This window comes from Neopsephotus bourkii, unplaced genomic scaffold, assembly GCF_033783945.1.
Source record: "Neopsephotus bourkii isolate Nb327-2 ecotype Australia unplaced genomic scaffold, CSIRO-AGI_Nbou_v1 NB_740, whole genome shotgun sequence".
In the NCBI taxonomy this organism is placed as follows: Eukaryota; Metazoa; Chordata; class Aves; order Psittaciformes; family Psittacidae; genus Neopsephotus; species Neopsephotus bourkii.
In genome coordinates, this window is record NW_026901238.1 from 2,676,318 (window position 1) to 2,699,815 (window position 23,498).

The following is a 23,498-nucleotide window of genomic DNA, read 5'->3' on the forward strand; positions in this document are numbered from 1 at the left end:
GTAAACAAGATGGCACCTCCGGACCCTGCCAGCCAGTTGCTACAGAGACGCCAAGCAACATGGCGGGCTCTCCCGTAGTGGTCTTCCTCAAGAGCTGATTCCCCTCCACCCAGAGCCCTTCATCCCAGCCTCGCTGAGCCCTTCCCGTCAGTGACTTCGTGGTGGTTCTCAGCCCTCACCCGTCTTCCACAGGGATGGCTCTCTCCCATTGCCTTCTCATCCCTCTGCAAGACCCTTGCTCTCCCCATCTCTGAGCTGCTTTCCCCTCCCAGCAAATGGTCAGCACATATGCATCAGAAATGCCAGTGCAACCTGTCCTGTGGTTTGATTTAGATCTGCGGCAGTTCACTTCTTGTACCTGGCGTCCATCTACACCCTGATGGCCCCTTCCAAAGCCCAACCCCACTGTCTTCTCTTGTTTCTGGCCCCAGAGCCACACTCAATGCCAGCCCAAAGGGAAGGGGTCTGCAAAACAAAACAGCTGGTACTAAGGGTCCCCCATGTCTGTTCCACATCTGGTCTGGGGACTTTGGGGTAGCACCAGTCTCAATGCCCAAGAGCTGCTGGAGCAGTTTTTTTCTTAGTTTTGTCAAAAAATGGTCCAGGTTCACATGTCAGCAGGCTGCTCTCTGTCGTAAGCAGATCAGCTGCTGATGCAGACATTTGTGCTGACAGGCCCTGACCCTTTCCCACCTTCCTGATTGCTCCTTCAGCAAGGTTTCCTTCTCCTGACCTTCTGCAGAAGTTTCAAAAGACCATGTCCTTGGTCCCCTTACATCTCGCCCTGTCTGAAAACAGATTATATACTGCCATCAGTAAATAATACCTCAAAAATCTTCTCTAGACTTTTCCTGTCCAAAGAAAAATCCTAGTCCACAGTTCAGCATCTCCTGTAGGTAACTAGCTCTCAGTTCAACTCAGCATGGTGGAAGACAAAGTTCTGTCTTTAACTCTTTTTTTTTGATGTATCCTGTTTGTACATCCTGTTTGATAAACATGCATCTGGTTCCTCCAGTTGCTTTTTTCTATTGTGCTTTGCTAATTGATCTTCACTGTGGTTCTGCACTTCACGTAAACCAGCACAAGTATCTTTTCTGTAAGTGTGTGTACAAAATACACCATTTTTGACCTTGACATTTATTAAGAACAGTCTGTAATACATTGTAAAATCAATCCACCTGAAATGGGTGCTACAGTTGGCTTTACAAATACTTGCTTCCTTTTTGCAGTCTCGCAGAAATTCAGAGACCCTGAAGCTTGCTGAAAATACAAAACAAAGAGAATTTAGTGGGGTTTTTTGAAAGATAATTCACAGTATTATCCTATTTTTCTGATCTATGAGAGACTTGATAATGTTTTCATTTATTTAAAGACCAAAAGCATTTGACAGTATGATATCTTCTGTATTTTCTATATCCAGGTAAAGGTTACATGAAGTCCCTTGGGAGGGCTGGGGCTGTTACGCACTCCCATTTGACAAAAACACAGTTTCTGCAGCAAGGCAAGAAATAATCAGACAAGGTAAGTTTGAATTTTTCCCACTGGGTTATACTATCGTTATTTCACACAGGCAAATTTTCATCACAGTTTTAAGCCCTCTAATACTTTTTAATAATCTCTGGCATTGCAGCTGGCCTTTTTTTTCCAGTCATTGGAAAACCACAGTTGGAATGAATAAGTACAGGTTTAAAATATATGAAAGCAAAGTATGAGAGTGGCTTCTGGTCTTGATGGTCACAAAATGAACCAAGAATTGTTCCTAAGTGTAAATAACCTATGTAACAAGCATCATGTCCAAAAATGTCTGTGTTTCCCAATGGGGACTCAATTACTGAAAGCCATATAGTACAGTGTATCTTTCCTTTTACTTTTGGATCATGCTTTTCATCATTGTTATTTGACTGCATTTCCTAAATTTATTGTTTTAGGTCTAGGCATTTGGATTTCTTTAAGTATGAAGCACAAGTCTATGTTAAACTGCTAGAACATTTACTCTCTTTATACAGTTGATGGTCTGTGTTCCTCCTGATAACTAAAAAGTCAGCAAATAAGAAGATACTTCCTTTTAAATGAGAAAGTGTACATATCTACCTGTCTTCAGCTGTCTTGTTGGAGGGGTAGAATACCTTGAATGAAAATCCACTTCTTGGAAATGAACCCTGAAAGAAAAATGTATATACAAAACTTGCATTAAGTAATGGACTCTACAAAGAGTAAGAGACACACTTGAATGTGAGTGTATCTCCTTCTTATTTTCGTAAAGCATAAGGAAATCTTACAGGATTTATGCAAACACAGTCAGTGTTGGTGACAGTGAAGGGGTCATATTTATCTGCAATCACGAGCACATCTGGCACAGGGTATACCCTCAGGGAGTAGTCATAGGCCCAGTACACTGGGCTAACATACAGTGGAAGTGGCGTCAGATGTCCCTGTGATAATATGGTCTTTACAAACTGTAAGATGAAACATAAATAGTTAGTTTGAACCATTTTCTACAAGTCAAATTAATTCCTGCACATGCTGATATGCAGGAATATATTAGGGATATATATATATGCAGGGGTATTCTTAATAAAGAAACTTTGAACTTGGAAATGGGTTCTTTTGTGTGTTTCCCACTCCCTCCAATTATTAATGATTTCTGTCATAAAGCAGCAGCTGTTTTGTTTGTTGTGCTATGTTTTGGGTTTCTTTTAATACACAAAGTCCTTCCTTAATATTGGTATAGCAGCCAATCTTTGAAGCTGTCAAAGTTATGTCATTGATCAAACTCTCCAACAGAGAATCTGCTGACCTGTTCCTCCAACCCAGGAAGTACCAACATTGCCGTAACTTTCATGTCATGTTTTTTTGGAGGGGAGGAGGGTTGGTTGATTTGTTTCTTATGGCTTTCCTCACAGTACTAGTTATCCATAAGACCCACACTTAGACCACATTTTCTTCCTTGGAATGAGGAAGTAATTTGATTCCCAAATGATTTTTATTCTTTTGTCTATTCTGGGAGTTGCCCAGCTCCAGACACTATCTGTCCCATGAAACTCTCTTTTTCATCTGCCAAATTCTAGCCAGGGTATTTTGGTTCCTGAACCTCTCCTCAAGCCCCTTGAAAGTTTTTATTATTATCTCTAACTAATCATGTAGCTACTCTTAAGCTCCATTTTCCCCAAAGCACCAACGTCACTACAACAACTTGATGGAATGGTCTGCTGCTGAAAGAAAATGATGTACCAAGCACAGGCCCAATTATTCTGCTTAATACTGCACAAGGCCTAAAGACACTAATAACTCAATGTAAAGGCAGTAACAAAATTTCCATATTCTATTCATCTTTTTACACTGATGGCTGAACTAAAGAAACAAGTGTCAGGCAAAAAAACACAGAGAAAAACTGAAGCATGCTAAAGCCACCAAATTCTCTTATCTGCAGAAAGTGTTGCAATACACAATTCTACATTTCCTTCATGATTCCTTCCTTTCCAAGCATGGGAAAGCCATGTGAGAGTACAGGGAAGGGATGGCTTGCAGCATACACATACATGGATGCAAACATACACACCAAAACAAAGGTATTTCATTGTCCATAGTGGATTCTCTGTGTTCACAAAGGAACTGAGCATTGTCATGATGGAGTGAAGGAAGAAAGGGCTAAATGAAGTTTGTGAGTCAAACAAACAGAAGTATCCCTATAAAATAAATAGAAATAAACTCCACCCATCACTGCAATGAGCCAGTACTGCCTGGATCTCTCTCATTGTATTATATCAGGCAGTCCCATCAACTCCTACTGTGCATTCATTAACTAGAATTTAACTCAGCGTGCTGTGGTGATGTACCAAAAGCAGGATTAAGACTTCAAGTGAGAAGGCAAAGGAAGCAGATGACCTTTTGAAAAAGTGACATGCTGCTTTACTCCAAATGTCACTGGATAATACATCAAATCTTTTTCTTTCTTTTTATTTTTTTTTTTTTAAAGGTGTTAAACCTTGCCTGTAGGAATCAATGTATTTTGGTATGATATTCCTTGCTGGTGCACATACACCAGCTGTCAGCTGATATGACATTCTGCATTCAAGAGCACCTGCAGAGGGACAGTCAGAATGACTCAATGCCATCATTGGTATCATGGTTTCAGTTATTTTACTGTCAAGATGGAAAGGAAGGTAATAGTAGTAAATGCATAGATCCTTTTTAAAATCCCTCTTGGCTACTCCAGCAATGTGTGGTAAGTGCAGATCAGAGCACCCTAAATGCTGGCCTGGTGATCAAAACCAAAAGTCAAGAAGTTCTTAGCAAGAAGGGCTGAACACAACTAACTCACATGGTTGGGAATGTCCATGTTGCTGCTGGGGAAGCGGACACAGTTTCTGCACATTTTGTTTACCAGATCTTCACGGAAGATAATTATTTCCTGGGTGCAATACTGAATCCTATGTGGAAAACATCAACGAAATCAAGTAAATTAAGATGAAACTAAAAGATAGGGACCTGCATTATGAAGTTGATCGCCCTCTATTAGAACAAAATAAATAAGCACATTTGAATTAAAATACCACTTTTCTTCCCTTCAATAAACACAGTATTTTTTTAGCAGTATTTTCATACTTGCTATCAAACTTTTAGCACTACTTCCTTTCATCAATAATTGATTTATATATTAATTTATTTAAAACTAGTTGCAACTAATGCAACCAAATAATTCTATTCATTTGAAAATATTCAAGACCAATGTTTCCAAAATTTGGTATTTTAAAAAAGTACATATGCATGTATGTTAGTCATTCAGTTAAAAAACAACCAACATGAAAAACAGCAGTAAGTTGCACTGTTACCTGCAAGGATTTGTGGTGAAAACTGAAAATGGCACCAGCTGTCTGAATTCCTGAGTAATATTTTCAGCCAGGGGAGGTCTAAAATAAATAGAAACAGATCTATCAACAAAGACACTTTCTCTAACTCAAAATTTCAAAATATAAGAAAATGAAGCAAACTGACCTTGGTAAAACGGAACCAGGACCAGGGTCTTCAGGGCCAGGTACAAACACAAATCGACTACTGTAAAAAGTTCAATAAATCACTTTCATACAAAATCATCTTAAAAGTATCTAAACATTGGTCACATACTGCCATTTCTCCACAGATGCATGCAAATAGCTTATTCTGGGGCAGAGATAACAGCTCTTCCTGGCCTTAAGAACCACATAAATCACAGCTAAGGCATAAGATACATATCCATTCCTCACTAAAGTGGAAGAAACCTTAAAAATTGTTCACTGTGCAAGGGGGACTGACTGTGAGAAGGGAGATAGACCAGGTTGTGGCAGCCTGGCTCTGAACTTGCTGGTAATGGGCTCCACTATCCCATACAAGAACCTCAGGTAATTCAGCAGTGGCACATCATAAGAGCCCCACCAGGACAGGGGAGATACGCTTCCTTACACTTCACATGAGCTCACAGGTTGTGGGCTGTGGCCATTTCTGCTTTTGGGTCTCATTCTAGAAAGTAGATCTGCTTAGGAGCTGCTGTTATGAATTCAAAGATCAGAAGCCAGAAAAGATAAGCCTGGCTGCCATCTTATTTTACTTTCCTTTGTATATTCAGAACTCTGTAGAAGGGATTTTGTTCTTCAGGCCTGAAATGGGGTTCCCATAGACCAGGGACACAAGAAGGAATAAACAGATTCCTTTGCAAGATTGTGTTACTTTGGCTAGTTCTTAAACTAGCAAGCCATGGAGAACCATGTATGCAAGAATGGAAAAGATAGAAATGTCTCTGTCAAGAGAGCAGTCAAGTGTTTCAGACGACATTTTTTGTGGCTGGTACAGAAAGCCTGTACATGCTCATAGCAGCATCAAGACTTCAACATCAGTTTATAAAGCAACACTGTTCAGACAGAACCTGTTGATTTCAAGAGGATTCCAGGGGAAAGGGCTCACACAAATAGCACTTTTGGGGAATCACGGACCATGCTTAATCCATGTGAAACGTGTTTCAGGAAGAGGCAGTTTACCTTTGCTCACTCAATAGCAGCTTCCATGACCAAGCTATTTTAGATAAAATCAAAAGCTTACACAGCTCCCAAAACAAAATTAGAGTCCTGTTACAAAACCACCCTGCTATCTGATCATAGCTGGCTCACAATAATGAGAAAATATAGTATTTGTTAGTCTCAAAGTAATTAAACCAAAGGCTCACAAAATAAACAAATTTCCCTCTTCATTGCACTTTGCTGTGTACCTTTTATGAATGCTGGGATATCCACATATAATATCTGCAAGAGCCTTCAAAGAACCTAAGAGTCAGAAAAAAACCCCATCTGGTTAGACAATACGACACCTAGTTAGACAATGAAAACACATTATATGAATCACCCCTAAACTTCAGTACATTAAAATATGTGTCACTTAGAAAATAAGCGTTTCTTCTCTCCTCTCTTTATTTGTTTTGTCATCATTATTTTAATTTAATATACTCGTCTGACTGTTCACAAAGACTTCCCTACCTTTCAGTGACCGAATTTGATTTTTTCCATATGGTGCAGATGAAAAATTCCCACAAAAGAAAAAGCAGGTTGGAGGCGCAGCTGAATAACCTGGTGAAAGAGAGTATCTGTGAGTACATCCATTCCCTTCATCATCTTTCAGCATTCAGCCTCCAGACCATTCCACGAAAGGCAGAAACTGAAACAGCACTTCAAGCTCTGCTGCTATTAATACACCTGAACTATTTTCTTGATACCAGCTTTTGTTAGTTTAAAAAGGGTGATAGCAACATACAAATGTCACTAAAAAGAGCCCTTTGTTATTTAAAGACCCAGTTTCAACAATATTCATTGTGTGTATACAACTAACTACTGACCCAGTCACTATAACTGTACTTTGTGTCACTATATAAATAATACACTTTAAAAACACGCTATTTCCTTTAAGAGAAAAATAGCAAGTAGTACAAATGGGTTACTATTAACCTCCATGCATCATTTTAGTTGAAGGGCTATGCCAACATTAAATTCACTCTTTGGCATTATAAAGCAACAGGAACTGGAATTGCGTTAGCATTTTAAGAATCTGAGGAATCCTCACAATACCACTTATCACCCAGAAACTCACATTTTTTAGCAAAAAGAGAAAAAAGAAATCTGACTCCCATCCCTAAAATAAAAATATCTACTCATTCATGCATCTCACATTCCAGGTTACTCTCCATTTTCCTAACATGCAGTACCAGACCTGGATTTACTTCACTATTCTTCACTCTATTTGGTAAATAGGACAGAACTGTTTATGCCAGAGAAATGGCTCATCAATGTTTTTGCCTTGCTATTCCACTCAGCTATTATTTTCTAGTTTATAATTATGAAGTTTATTGCTTGCCTCTTTAAAAACGTCTTGAAACAGTAAATGCAATGTATGCACCTTTGCCAATAGTGCTCAGCGTATTAATATCAGTCACTAAAGTCCCTTTATTACTTCAGTACACAAAAAGCGAGGCCAAGTTCAGTTTGCTTCAAGAATCTTGACAACTTTGATCAAGACAATGAACTGGTTTTGTAACTTTTGGGTGAGTGTGGTAATTTGTATCCTATTTTCTTCATGTGAGTAGCAATTTCCACCCTTAATTTTATGGGTTTTATTTTTAAAGCAGCCACCCTCTACCACTTCCAATCTACCTAGAACTGAAAGGACAACCTGTTCCAAAACTGCCCTGGAATAACAAAGAAGCAATTTTCACAGGCCTTGCAGATGCTTGCTATCAAAATGTTGTCAACATTACTAATGTAATGATACAGGGAAGAAACAGTTCATATTCTAAGAGCAACCGACATTTTTTCTCTGGTAGAAAAAGAAAGCATTTGTGGGACTGCTGGACTCCAATGAAGTAAGAAGTTTTTAAACTAAGCATCAGTCTTAGTTTAAACTAAGCCTAAGAAGAACTTCACAAGCAAGGGAAACATTCTTGTCAGAGTACATAAAATGGCTACTGTCCAAAACAATATTAGTATTAAGTGATTTATGAAAAGGAAGTGTCACCTTGCAAAAACAGGATACAATCCAGTTTTTAAAAACTAGCAGAGAAAGATCCAGAAGAAATAAAATAGCAACCATGAAGTTCAAATAGCTGTCACTAAAATTAGAGTGAGACTTCACTGGCTTTGGGCTGGGGTTCAGTGGGATCCTACAAAAACATGCAACAGTTGGGCTTATTCTAGCTTTCTCAAAATGGGAGTTCATAAAAAATGCACAATACAGCAAAAACAGAACTCTTGAAAATTGTTGCTTGATTTTAAAAGTATACTTTTGAGAAAAGGCGCATAACCCACTGTCTTGCTGTACACTGTCCAGCTTGTCCTGCCTGACAGGGATGCTCATGTGAGTGACCACAAGACGAAGAGTTCACAAAGCTAAACCAGCATAAAACTAATTCTCCAACAAAGGCAATTAGCTTTCTGCTGAGGTATTCCCTGAATTAGTTCACCATGGGGTCACAGACTTCCCAGCCCACACCAAAGAGGGGACATGGGACACAGCCACAGATGGGGATCAAGGACCAGCCAGGCATCAGACTGCCTTGCTGCATTCATCCACCCACCAAGGCTGCTAAGAGTTAAGGAAAATGATAAAAATTTACTTAAACAAGGCTTAAAGTCAAATCAGTTCTCACCTACCTGAAAACATTGTGTGAAGCTTTTCCAGTACTTCTGCTTGGTCCAGCCATACATCAGAAAGAAATACAAACATGGCATTTTCGTTTTCCTCCTCCAGCTCCTTTAGTTTTGCAGAAGCTTTTACTGAAGTTGATGAAGGTCCTCCAAAAAAGTTTATATTCCCATAAAAGGCTCTACATCATTAAAATATTCAAGTTAGTTATTTTTTTTTCCTTCCCAAATCCTCAGCAGCTTTGATTATGTTTCTCTTAAACAATTTTAATTATGATAGGTAGCTCAGATGGTATCAATAATCATTTAGTACTTCATGAAGAAACCAAGGAAGAGAAACGGCAGTCACCTAGACATAAAGCAAGGGTGCTGCCCTGCCATAAATTAAAAAATCATAGAATCACAGAATGGTTTGGGTTGAAAGGACCTTAAAGCTCATCCAGTTCCATTCCCCCTGCCACAGGCAGGGACACTTTCCACTAGACCAGGTTGCTCAAAGCCCCATCCAACCTGGCTCATATCAGGGTAATGTTTATCCTGGGTTCTTTCCCACATTCATTCTTTGAACTACAAGGAATTTCTTATTCCCTTGTAGCAATTATCTGATTTTACGTCTGAGAAGGGCTTAGATCCTGACTGCTGTTAATATGCAGAACCCAAGGGTTTTTGAGAGGGTTTTTCTGTCAATACTGCAAGCTTTAGTGCTGGTCCGAGTAGACTAACAAGTCCCAGAACTGCTTCCTTAAAATTCTATTTATTTTGAAGCATTTGGGAAGGGAGAAGAATAGCATACTTTAATGTCACAGAAATTATAAAATAATGTGCTTATTAGAAACTCAAACCAAAATATGGAGTGAATCTGACAAAAGTCACTTTTATACCTAGTGTTTGCAGAAGGCTCAGTAGGTGGAAATCCAAAAGCATTCACATGAAAAACTTCATCTTCATACCAACCTAAGAGATTTTGGAACAACAAAATAACCCTTAGTTTTTCTAACAACGTCATGTCCTAGACATTAGTCAGACAAGTGGCAGCTGTGCTGCATAGCTAGTCCCAGCCTCCACCAATCCCCTTCTTGTGACTGCGCCAGTCCCAGTGCTGTTTAGTGGTGAACTAGACCAGAGAACTACCTGGCTGAAAAACAGGCTGAGCAAGAAACCAACTATTTTTATTTACCCCAGACACTTCTTTTAATGGATTTGTTGCAAAGCCACATAAACAACCTTCTCAACCCAACTAAGAATGTTTTGCTGGCCTTGCCCCAGAAGAGTCTCCATCAAACTGCACCCTTTCTCAAGAACTGTCTCACCTATTAGAGGAACAGAAACAATAGGGTGATACTTATCCCTGCTAGCAATTGTGCTCCTAAATTCTATTTACTTTACAAATTCTAAACATAAAACACATTATTTGAAAATAGACTGGGATTATGTACACTACACAGACCAATACTGCACAAACATAAATGTCCACTATTTTGTTAAAACAAGGCTCCAAACCTGCAAGCCATTACGTCATTTTAATGAAGACTCATTAAAGCCTCTGAAGGACCAAAGCTTTGCCAACAGAAAGCAGCATTTTCAGATTGTTAAATCACGCTTATTATTCTAGTCTGTCTTCCTAATCTAGTCATATCTCCTCCAAACATGTTGGAGCTAGGCTAACTGGGGCCAATCCACAAAGCTGCTACAGATGCTCACATCCCCTCAAAATCACTGAAAATCACAATTTTCAGAGTTCTGTGCCTTCAGAGCCCACATGGTAATAGGCAAGGCTTCTGGCCAAAAATCTCAGCCGCAAACTCAGCTTCTGGTCAAGCCTCATCAACCTGAGACTTGTCTGTTCAGCCATATCTGGGAGACATGTAACTGCAGCAATAGCCATTAACAGAATAAATTACTACAAGCTAAGAAAAAATAGTCTGCTTTACCTTCTGCCAAAACAAAGCATGATTCAGTATATAAGCCACTGTGGAACTGGTGCAGAAATGTTAAGAAATATATTTTTCTTAGATCAGGTCTCTTAAACTAGTTCTTCAGCCAAAGTTTGCTTCTAGCTGGTGTAATGCATTTGGACACTACTGAAAGTTCATAGGCTGCCTTTAAGAGCCAGGCAATTACCTGGTAACTGAGCAGGTAAGTTCATAAACAGCCCACAAACAGGAACACACTCTACTTCCACTAGGAGGAATACTAACCTTGTCCTAACACTATGAAAGGGCACTGAGCTGCAGCAATCAAGTGATTTGAAAAGAAGGAAAAAGAGCTGCAGTTCTCAATACATAATTTTAATGATCAGTATTGATTTGCTATTCAATTTAAAATTCTTCAGGCCTATAAGAAATTTTTTTCAACTCTTACATCACAAAAAAAGGATATTGCTTTACTAAGGTCTAGTTGGACGACTCCTGTAGGGTCTTCTAGGAAAAACTTCCCCTAAAAAACAGCATTCAGTAAAAAAGAAAAGTACACCCAAAGACATAAATGATTTAATCAGAAGCATCTATCAGTCAGCATTCAGAAATAATTTATCCATTTTTAATATTGCAAGCTTAGCACATACTAGCAGAACTGAAAACAATGTAGTTTATAGTAAGTGTATCTTAGCACCTTCCCTTTGAGCTGCTGCAGTTTGGACTGCTGGTGCACCCCTCCCCTACTAACAGAGTCCTGTGCAGTGCAAAGTCCAGTCATTGGAAGCTCCAGCATTTCAAGAAGGGGCACGCCTTAAAAGTGTATCTGGTTCTGGTTGCTGACACAAAGTACTACAAAATTCTGCAGTGAGAAGACAAAGACGTTTTGCCTCACACGCTAGCACCGACTGCTTGTGGAAATCACTGCTTAGGGAACGGTTCTTGCACTGCTGACGTTGATGAAGTTCTGCCACTAACTTATATGACAGGATAAAGTAGCAAGATACTGAAGTCTTATCATTTTCCAATATATTATAACACTGAATGAATGGTGACCTGGACACTCCACAATAAAAAGCAACCTACCTCCTTAAGCTGAGTTATCATCCCAAGCACAATTAGTTCTCCCACTTTGGCTGTACTGCCCAATAGAGCTTCTATTGTTTTAAGCTGGAACCAAAGACAAAGAATCAAATAAGAATTAAATCAAACTCTCCACCTATCTATTCACAAGCAGGCAAGACAAAGCACCTTACAGCATGTTTTTACATAATACACAAATGAGCTATGAGAGAATACAGACTCATTAGAAAATTCCATGATTCTATGATTAAAAATCAGGTGCAAATTTCTGAATGTCAAATGTAGCAAAGTTTAGGAAAAGATTTCCAATAACTGCTGCTAGCATAAAGAACTGCTTAGCGAGTAAATATTTATTGTGATTATTTTGCTTACAACTGGGTTAAAACTGAAAAGAATACATGGCAATTTCTGCTGTTGCTTATGAATGTCAGTCATAGGAAGTGGATCCCCAGCAGGGTCACAGGGCCAGTCTACCCCCCCAGAGTAACACTAATTACTTTTATCAAGGAACCTTTAACGGATGAGAGAACACTCCACAGTTAAGACAGGTAACATCACACAACATGCTGTCTGTGGTTTCTAGACAAACATATTTTGATCTGGCCAAACTGCAGTTAAGAGTGACAATCCTACAACACTAGCAGAAGTAATGCATTTGCCACTGCTGACAGGGAGGACAGAAAGCAGTCAAGGGAGAAAGATGCCTGCAAAGCCTCGATGGAGACAAAGACTCAACTCATCTAAGGTCAGTTTCTTTTTTTTCTGTATGATGGCATGCTCTGAACACAGAGAAGTAGGGAAGTTGAGCAGAGTTGTTATTTGGTACCCAGTGGCACACATATTCATCTCTTTTAAAAAATATGTAATAACTAGATAATATAGTGAGAGCGTTTAATGAGAAAGCTGAGATGGGAACAGAACAGACTGAAGTTATTACCTTGTTCAGTTGTAGGTTTGTGAATTCAGTGCTTATGAAAGTAAAAAAGCAGGGAAGATGCTCCCAAGCAGAGGGAAGCAAAGCATAATAAGCTGAATAGCTAATGTTCTTCCACGTCAGGAAGCCACATTTCTCTTGCACTTCACAGCTGCTTTTCAGTGCTTTGGTCAGGCTGAACTGAGCCAAATAACTGCATTTTTGACACACAGGCTAAAAATGATCAAAATTAACTCATTTCCAGTGATTGCTCATACTGGGTGCAAAACTAAGATGTCAATAGAGAACTATTACTGCAGTAAAGTATAACACAAGTACAGTTCCTTTGGAAGGGAGCAAAAAAAAAAAAGAAAAAAAAAAAGAAAAACAGATATTTTACCTGGAATTTGCTCCTACTCTCATCAGGATGAGAAACGACTGCTGGAGGAGTAAACAACTCATGTCTATGAGTCCTCTGCAGAAACCGAAATTGAAGTAATTCAGTTTAAAGATAAATGAGCACTGTCAAAAGGCCAGTTCATTCCAACCACTATACAAAATACTTTAAAAAGTTCTCTTATTCCATTTTGTTCAGCAATGTTTGTTTCTTACTCTGTTTTATCCAGCAACACTTGATTTGTTGAGCACAATCAGTTCTTTTGACAAGAATTTTCTTCTAGGAAATTGATGATGCTGAACAATAAAACTAAGCTCAAAAATGTAACATCAAAGCAACTGTAATGCTTCTAAAAAGTCATTCCTGCTACCTAGAAGGAAGGAGTGAGAGAGCAATGAAACATAAACTGTATTAAATGCTAACTGTGGTAATGAGCAGGTTTCTCTTCAGGGTGGGGCCTTATTAAAGCTAACCAATTTTTATTTTTTAGTAATAGCAGCAAGCTAAACTAAGAGATAAACTGCATGGAGCATAAAGAAAATTAATTGTAGGAATTTTCACTTCTTTCATTGTTTTTCATGCCGTCTGACAGCTTTCCCTTAGAACAAACCTATTGCTACCAGCCCATGTAATACACACACTAATTCCTACCAGCCACCCTCATCCACACAGTGAGCTGAACTTTCACTTTCCCAGAGGCTGGAAGGGAGTACCTATGATAACCAAACACAAAACCTGTACAACAGAGTCTCTGTGAAACTGTTAGGGTGCTATAGCACAATGCAGTCTAGTAAAAGCTTTCATGGACATCCAGCTGCTGTTCACAGAAGCCATGTTTTGTGTGAGTGTGCCCATTGCAGCAGGTTTCACTAATCCTAATCGCTGTTTGTATGAACTAAAACTTCTTCAGCTAATTGTTAACTGGTGTTCTAGGGGAGAGGTTCCCAAATTGCAGCATACATACTCCTAATGGCAGCATATTCCCTGGCAGACAAAGAGTTGTTACTGCTCTGGGGTATCTGACCCTGTGCATTCAACTACCATGTGCTCCAAAGGATGAGCAGTTCACACAGGCAGCCAGGTGCCTCCCTGTGCCTACAGGGTGGTACAGACAGAAACCTGTGCTCACCCTCTGTGTGATCAGCAGCTCACTCCCCATCCCGTCACTGCTCCCACTGGGATGCATGACAGAGAGAAGCAGAATGAGCAAGCACGTGACAGGGGGCTAAATCCCAGCCTGTGGGGTGAGTGGAAAAAAAAGGAAAGCACAGGTTTTTTACCCTGTTATGAGGGATAATCATTCAGTGAGTGTTGAGGGACTGACTCCTGGCTGTGTGCACTGAGCCAGAGCCACTACCTACAGCTGCTGTCAAACCTGCAGCTACGGTCACAGTGATGCAGAGCAGGCCATGTTGGGGAATCCTGTTCTGAAGCTGCTCAAAAGACAAGATGCATACTCCACCAGGAGATGACATGGGGTGGCTGGCTCTCACTGAGCATTTTGGAAACTGGAAAATGAAAAACTTAACTAAACCAGAAGTGAATTTCAATGCTCCATTGCTCCTCTGAATGAGAACTTCAGGTTTGCAGTATCTGAACAACCACTACATACAATGACATGCTAATCAAACATAGTGCAGAGTCAGACTACAGAAAGAAAAAGAGCAAGACACACATAAAATACAAAATTCTCTCTTATGACATGATGCTAACATGTAGAAACATATGAATCCATCATGCTGTATTGTGGCAGTTGAGACTGATAAACCTTAGTAGAAGAGATCCTGTTCCTACTCAGATTCAAACTGTAGCTCACAAAAGCACCTCAACACAAAGCACTGCTGTACATCTAAGAATAAAAAAAGTCCCAGCATTTTGTTTATGTATTTTGTTAAATAAAGCAAAACTTTTTTCTGACCTGTTGTAAGATGGAGTAGCGTTCACGAAACAACTCCGCTTTATCTCTGGCAGTTCCAAATAAATTTGGTACAGGAAAGTCGGTCATTGACAGACTGCAGGAAGTTTAACACAAGATTAAAAAAGGTACATTCCATACACAGAAATGACTTATTGATCTGAAAGTTGTAGGAGGCTGCAAAAGCTATAACACTACTGCATAATTTATTTACTCAATGAGGAAGATTTCTGCTAGGAATCCTGTGTTTCTGCACCTTGAAGGCTACATCCATTTAACTCCCCTTTAACTCACAGGCCTTGAGATTTATCTTTCCTGAACGGGACTCTGCAGAGATCAGTTTTTAAAAAAGGAGGTACACCTTTTAAGTGGCATGAAGAGTATTTTCTTCCTCTTGGTTAGCAGATTGCCTTCACAGAGGTCTCTGTTCCAATAGCCTGGAAAGCTAGAATAAAACTCCTACTGCAAACACAGATTGCTTTTGCTGGACTGTCAGAATCACAGGCCAAGGCTAGAATATGAAGTGCACATTACATGAAGGTTGCTGCAAGCCGTTGCAATGAACACCACTATCTATCCCTCAGCTAACACCACTCAAGCTTTTTAAAACCACAGCTTCTTTTTGGCTCAGCAGTTTGGGCTGCTTGCTGTTAAAGGTAAATTCTTTAGTCAGCAAATTATTTACAACCAATTCCTCCAATTACTTCTTTCTTTCTCTAACCTCCTGAGATACCAGTTGCTCCTAATTTTTCTTTTTTTTTTAGCTTTTGTAGCTCTCCTTAGAAATGCCTCAGGGCTTCATGCAAGCTACAGTCTAAGAAATAAATACATGCAACAGACAAAAAAAAATTAAACAGCCAAATTGGGGACGGGACCCACCAAAAAATAATCCAATCCTTAGTCTTACTGTCTCTTTTATTAATCAGATAGTATAAACATGATTACACATTCTACTATCTGATAAACACTGAAGTTTCACAGCCAGTAACATCACAGCAGCACAGAATACCCTGCTATGATAGATACAGGTCCCCATTTCAGTTTCATCCTACTGGACTAGGAAAACCCAATGGCACGTTTATTTATGAGACAGCATTCGTCATGGACTAGCTCTTCAGAGACTAAGAAACAAAACTGTCTCACTTTCTCATTCAGGTTTGAGATGAGTAGACCGAAGAGAAAAAGACTATAAACCAGAACTTTTAACCATATAGAAACAGAGGCTTTTTTCTTAAAACAAGAAATGGTTGAAACTTAAAATATTCTAGACTTACGGCAGAAACTTCTTTCTTTCTGAATTATAAATATAATGTGGAATATCAAAGGCTCCAATAATGTTGAAAACATTTTCTCTGAAATAAGAATACATTTACAACATTACCTAAAGTGGATAAAAGGGTAACAAAACATGCTGAATAAAATTATATTTGTGTTGCTCACTATCACCCTGCATTATCACCATTTCTCCCACATCACTCTACTTACTGGATACTACTGCACTAATTCAAAATAGGAAACTCTTCAGTAGTTTATTTAGACATGAGAGTAGGATACAACTCCTCCCCTTACCATCCTCTGCTATCTTTTTTGACAACAGAGCAGCCTTCGCATAGTTTATGTGAACAGGTTTAAAGGATGGACATGCACAACTCTTCAGATGATTAAAAGCTGATACATCCCATTATATTTACCGGTTCATCTCTCTCCTCTGATGACTCTCATTTCCCTCTTACTGTGAGTGGATCAAATTCATCAGAGTAGATAATACTATCCCATGAACCTCCACTAAGGTTCATGGACAACCATCACTGCCCATCAAACATTGACATCTTAGGCTTCAGAGTGCATTTCTTATAAAACTTTGCCTTCAAGCTTTCTGCATCATAATTCCAAAGAGTCATAGAGGCTGGCCCTGTGATCATAGAGCTTTTCCCTTCAGATCTTTGTATTACGAAGCTATGCATACAGAGCTCTCTTCAATTCTGAAGCGAAAAATACATTAAGTATAGAAAACGACACAAAGAAAAGTCACTCTCAAACTGTCTGCGTCATAAAGGTTCCAACAACAAAGAAAAGTAGAAACCAAATTTGCTTCATATTGAGAAACTGCGGGTATCTAACTGACATGCCTACCAAACCATTTATTCTCATGCTTTGCATTATGATGCCAATACACAACATAAACACTAAAGGAAACACATTCATCACAATCACAAATTAAGTTCTCAGAAACTCAAGTAATTGTTCTCTGTTTTGTTATTGGAGAGTGGAAATCAATCAGCCCTGCCATACAAAAAAAGCAGAAACAAGCACCATGGAGGAAATTTCCAAGTGCTTTCAGAAAAGAAGTATATTATGAAAGGCAAAAAAAATAACAGAGAATTTTTATCTAGAGAAAAGCAAATAAAGACATGAATGGAAATAATAAATTCTCTCTACATTGGATTATTTTATTGGTTAATATTCAACCTGTGTCACATGTAACACGTAACCACAGCATTTTAATTCCAGAATGTCAGCATTATATTTAGAATTCCCTGAAGGCCTATCCGTGAGAACAAATTGTCTAAGAAGGAACATTACTAACCTTCAAAGACAGTACCAGGAAGACAAAAGCACAAAGCAATTACTGCATGTGTAGCACTGCAGAAAACGCCTTACATTTATTTCCTGAGAAGAACCAAGAGAATGCATACCAACTCCCATAAACCTCAAATGAAAAAGAATGTTACTGTACATGGTTTCATCTGATGCCTGGCTACATTCTTGGACAGCTGCTTCCACTGCAGATTGTTCAACCATATTAGATGACACTGAAAAGAAAATTTCAAAGGATTAAAACTGCAGCCTGTGGAAAGCACTGAGTAAGAAAGTAAATAGGTCTCAAGTATCTTGCAAATAATGGTTCAATCTTCTCAGAGGAATTTATTACACAAATAAGCGTATTTTCAGTAAGCTAATGAAACACACTTTTCTCTTTAGAAAATGATCACTTAATATTCTTACCAGGATAAATCTCTAGTGAAAAAATAACCCCCACACATGCTGCACCCACCATTAATTCACTAAACATGGAGAACAAGACAATTATAGTTCAGGCAAAGCTGCCAAATATACTACAAATGTGTCAGATCTGAGCTTTCACATTCTAGAGGTTAATTTTATTCCAGAACATTATCACACAGATTGCTGTCATAAATTTTAAGTATTCAAACAGTTTAACACAATTTAGGAGATAGGCATGTTGTTGTCTTCATGCATTTATATTGATAACTGAAATTAAAAATATTTCTAAATACCAATGTTTTGTTGAACTTGAAGGAAAGACCAATCAATGCAGACTGACAAAACGACTTGGCCTACATTACCAAGGATAACTGCTGGGCTCCCAGAATAGAAATAAGTGAAAACTTGCTCTTGAGTTCCCTATTCAGGGCATGGGACTTAAAATCACAGTTCCTGTAAGATGGGGACGAACAGCAGAGCAAAAGGGACACTAAGGGAGCTTAGCAAGACTCACAGGAGAGACCAGCATTCTGGTCTACAAGCCTCCAATGACTCTCAGACATGAGCTGGACAACATGGGAATTTATAGCACAAAATTATGTCCTAGACAAAGACATATTGGGAATGCACCAACTGCACATTCTACATTGGCCCTACAGCTTCTTGTACTGATAGGAATTCGTTCAAAAATGTGGACGCATTAATTTGTACCAGCAGGCTTTATGCTGGTACATAACCAGGACATGATCTGGTGAAACCTCATCTGGAATATTGTGTCCAGTTCTGGGCCCCTCAGTTTAAGGAGGACAGGGACCTGCTGGAGAGAGTCCAGCGCAGGGCAACTAAGATGATTCAGGGAGTGGAGCATCTCCCTTACAAGGAAAGACTGAGGGAGCTGGGTCCCTATAGTTTGGAGAAGACTGAGGGCTGACCTTATTAGTATATATAAATATATAAAGGGGGAGTGTCACGAGGATGGAGCCAGGCTCTTCTCAGTGGCAAACAATTATAGGACAAGGGGCAATGGGTACAAACTGGAACACAAGAGGTTCCACTTAAACTTGAGAAGAAACTTCTTCTCAGTGAGGGTGACGGAACACTGGAACAGGCTGCCCAGGGAGGTTGTGGAGTCTCCTTCTCTGGAGACAGTCAAAACCTGCCTGGACACATTCCTGTGTAACCTTATCTAGGTGTTCCTGCTCCGGCAGGAGGATTGGACTAGATGATCTTTTGAGGTCCCTTCCAATCTCTAGCATACTGTGATACTGTGACCAGTTCTTCAAACTACTTTTACTCCCTTTTTGATCAGTTATGATCTGTTATTCCATGAATAGTGGAAGAACACAGTCATAACTTCTGTAGTCTATTCTCTAGTAAAACTCTGGAACAAGCATGTGACCACTCTAGATTTAATTAGGTTTGAACAGACTACACTGGGAGTTTCCTGAACTCATCTAAGGCCTAGTATTTGAGAACACATTAATCTGGATTTCAATCTTCTTGGCCAAAAACTGGAAGTGAGCCCAAGTTTCCTATTTCTCATGAGCTCTGATCAATAAACACATATATGTCAGGCACATACGACACATATATGTCAGGCATCACACCTGTCAGTCACATTCTTTAACTGAAGGTGCTACAACTCATGTTTTGTGCTGTCAGACTGTGTCAAGTGTATTTTGACCTACTATCCCATGCCTTTCATGGTGTACAGGAGCACTGGATAGGACATACTGTCCCAGTTAAGGAGGTAGTCTTCAGTCAGAATTCCTGCCAAGATGTGGAGTTTTGGGCATGCTCAGAACCAAATGCGTGATGAAAACTTTACCAGAAAAAGCTTAACTCTCCAAGCTTCATGTTTTTATGGGATTTTCCAGGAGTTTTCTGGATAGCAATTTTGGACTTAGTAATTTATAGACTCTGATGTACTTTCACATGCCACGCTGGTATAGCTGCTATAGTGCCCCAGCTGTTATCAACACCTTCTGCCCAATGTTACTATCCTGAGATTAGGTTCACATAACATCAGCACCTGCCTTGCTGCTTTGGAGAACAGCCAGGTGATGGTAAAACTCCAACCACAGTAGGTATAAGTTAGTATGCTGGACTATTACACTGGGCCACTTGTATCTTGTACTCCACTTGCATGTGAGAGCAGTCATCTCATGAAGGAATGCAACAGTTTTCTTCTTGCAGTCACAGCTAGGCTCCTCAGATTAGAGCTGCCAACAACCCTTTTCCATACCTGGACTACTGAATAACAAGTTAATTAAATTTTTCATTATTTCTTTGGCTTATTTTAATATTTAAAATCACAGTTTTAGATGCAAAGATGTCCACACAAACTCAGCCAAGTGCTTTTAGTAACTGGCATTAAAAAATTTCACAACTCTTGGAAAAGTCAGGAGGTACCAAGCTGCCAACTTTTTTAATGTCATAAATATCTTTTGCTGCCATTACAAACTTCAGTATTTAACAGAACAAAATGCCAACAAAGACATTTATCTTGATCAACCCAGAGACTAGAATGATACCTCAGTGCATATGCTGCCAGTATCTCTTTGTCCCAATAACATTCAAAGCACAAGACAAAGTTTGCAAGCTTAAGAAAAATAAATTGTTTACTTACAAGGCTGTTTTTCGACGGCATCAATGACATTTTCAATTACATCATCAAGTTCTACTTCACTGATGGACTGAAGAGCTTCAGTAAGGTACTTTAGAGCATCCCTAATTCCAGTAAAGAAAGTCAGCTCAAAAAGCAATTAATATTCAATACCGTTTATACAAATTATGCCAATTTTGGCAGATGTGCACATAATCACTAAACGGCTTATGACAAAAAAAAGTAGAAATAATCAGTATTGTGTAACACTGCACTAGTTAACAAGGACAAAACTCATCAGGATTGAGAACACTGAGGATAAGCAGATAGAGAACCTCATTTTCATACAGTCATAGAAAGATTAATGTCAGAAGGGACTGCTAACGTCCAGCTTTCTGGTCTAACAGCATAGGCTGGTCATGTTGCACAGCACTGTAAAGTCAAATTCTGATCATCTCCAAGAATGGAGCTCTCACCCCTCTCTTGGCCCTGTCCTGGTGCTTCACGACTCTCTTTGTGAATTATTTATTCATAAGACTGTAGAAGAGCCCACACTGGAAGGGACCTCTGCAGACCATCTGGTCCAACTTTCTACTGCAATTCAGGACCCCCACTGAGCAAAGTCTTCAGTATTTCCAGTGAGGGAGAGTCCACCACTTCTCTAGTCTACATACTCCAAAGTTTATTTGTTCTTACAATGAATATTTTAACATTGCCTATTTCCTCTTGCCCTGTCACTGTGTATCCTTGAGAAGAAAGTACCTGTGTATTCTCTATAGCCACCTTTTAGGAAGTCTGGGATTAACCAGATCATAGAATCACAAAATCACCGAACAGGCTGGGTTAGAAAGGACCTTAAAGATCATCTAGTTTCAACCCCCTGCCACGGGAAGGGACCCCTCACACTAGACCGAATTGCTCTAAGCCCCCTTCCAACCTGGCCCACATCACAATGCGAGACCCTGGGGCGCGCCCCGAAAGCGGGAGCTGGGCTTGAGGAAGCCATGAAAATACCCTCCCCGAGCGGAGCGGGTCCCGGCGAGACGCTGGGTCGCGCCGCGCCCCCCGCCCCAATCCCGGCGATACTCACGCCCGCAGCAGGAGCCCGCGCAGCCGAAACGCGGAGCTCAGACGGCGCCGCAGCCGCTCCGGCTCCATCGCGAGCGATTGGCGCCAAAAGGCGACTCCGCCCCCATGCCCTGGGCCTGCCCCTGCCCCGCGGCGGGCGGGGGCTCCAGGGCCGCCCCGCGAGGACGGCTCCCAGCTCTGGGCCTTCAATATAGGACGGACCCGAAGTTGTAGAAGGAAGGCCACGTAACTGCTCAGAGGGCTGGAGCAGCTCTGTTATGGAGGCAGGCTGAGTGAACTGGGCTTGTTCAGCCGGGAGAAGGTTTTATTTCAGTTAGGTATTTGTTAGAAGCTCTTCCCTGTGAGGGTGCTGAGGCACTGGCACAGGTTGCCCAGAGAAGCTGTGGCTGCCCCATCCCTGGCAGTGTTCAGGGCCAGGTTGGACAAGGCTTGGAGCAGCCTGGTCTAGTGAAAGGTGTCCCTCCCTGCCTGTGGCAGGGGTTGGAACTGGATGAACTTTAAGGTCCTTTCCAACCCAAAACACTGTTATGATTCTTACAGCTCCTTTCCCTGTAGGCTCTGGTGCAGGTTGCACTCTTATCTCCAGTAGTCCAGCCTCTGTCCAGCTTCAGTTTTACCTGCCATAAAGCATCCATCATATTACAACTGGCTGTGAATAGGTCTTGCTTGTACCCCGTGCCTGAGCCTTGTTTTCACCTGTTGATGTCTTCAGTGTTAGACGGCATGGGATATTTCTCCCCCATTCTTCCTTTCTTCTCACGAGGTTCACAAGCCCTGGACGGGGGCTGTTACAACCTGCTGTTTGTTCGTTGCTTGCTTGTACAATTCCATTTGTAATTCTGCTATTAGGCTCTTAACACACCAACAGTAATGTCCCACGTGGTTGCTAAACTCCCTAGGACATTTTTCAGTTGACCAAGAATTAAGTTTAAGGTGAACTCTCAGTTCTGCAGTTTATCACTACTCATTGTGTCAGCACTGTCCAACAGAGACCCCTTCCAGTAGGTATACAGCACAATAACCCTGTGACTCAGTTCCTCTCTTGTGGAGTAGCTCCTTTCTCTCCAGAGAAAAAAATGCAAGGTATTTAATTCGAACACTCTGAGCCTTGTCTCTCAAAATACAGCTTCATTCCACAGAAGGCCCACAGAACAACTCTGAAACTTCCTCAATCAAAAGACTGCAGGGATATAAAGATGGATAAAAAAATGCCAGTCCATTCTTGACTACATAATTTATAATCACTCCTCATCTGGGAGCAAGCTCATGGGTGAAGCTGTATCTACTCTCTTTAGACAAAAAGCTACTGTCTGACAAGTCTCAGCAATTTTGGCAGGAAATATGACCCATTTTTCTTCTCACACATGCAGCTAGGTGCAAATTAGGAACCCCCATCTTACATAAGTTCTTATATTTGCTAAGATTACCACTTTTTTCTTTCAAGAAAATCTGATGTTGACATTTAACTCATGTCTCACCTGAAGAAGGAAGGTACACCTGGAGAAGGAATGTACCTCATCTAAAGAGCAACCAGGAACATAAAGCATACTCCTACTGCATCCGGCTATATTTGGGGTTCTGCTAGATTGCCTGGAGCCTCCCACCAGAGATATAAAGGTATTCCTGCGTGAACTGTAGGCTTCTGTTCCACTGGGCCATCTGTCTGGAGCTCTGGAAGCTGTGCCCAGCTCTTCATCTCTGATGCTGGACATCACAGCGCTACAGTCATAGCACATGTGGCTTGAGGGCAGAAAGCCAGCCCAGACAGCCTCATGGTTTACAATCAAACAGCACATCTTCTTCATGCCAAAGGTGAATCGACAGAATTGTTTTGTTACACAAAGCACAAAAAATATCTTTTTCATGGCCAACACTGCTTTACTGGCAAAAACATGGGCTGCTGACTTTGCACATCTAAGC

General features: G+C 40.3%; 1 protein-coding gene across 1 annotated transcript; it reads right to left on the bottom strand.

The window, feature by feature from the left end:
- Nucleotides 1–1,118: 1,118 nt before the first annotated feature.
- Nucleotides 1,119–21,699, bottom strand: POLE2 (DNA polymerase epsilon 2, accessory subunit). Its single transcript, XM_061354594.1, has 19 exons — nucleotides 21,580–21,699; nucleotides 20,514–20,614; nucleotides 17,616–17,691; nucleotides 16,153–16,230; nucleotides 14,882–14,975; nucleotides 12,967–13,041; nucleotides 11,657–11,740; nucleotides 11,037–11,093; nucleotides 10,589–10,637; nucleotides 9,539–9,611; nucleotides 8,667–8,839; nucleotides 6,504–6,593; nucleotides 6,239–6,293; nucleotides 4,996–5,055; nucleotides 4,833–4,910; nucleotides 4,322–4,430; nucleotides 2,280–2,456; nucleotides 2,092–2,159; nucleotides 1,119–1,260 (listed from the first exon to the last, which is right to left on the bottom strand). The coding sequence occupies exons 1-19, from the start codon at nucleotides 21,645–21,647 to the stop codon at nucleotides 1,242–1,244; spliced, it is 1,584 nt and encodes a 527-aa protein (XP_061210578.1). The 5' UTR covers nucleotides 21,648–21,699; the 3' UTR covers nucleotides 1,119–1,241.
- Nucleotides 21,700–23,498: the final 1,799 nt, after the last annotated feature.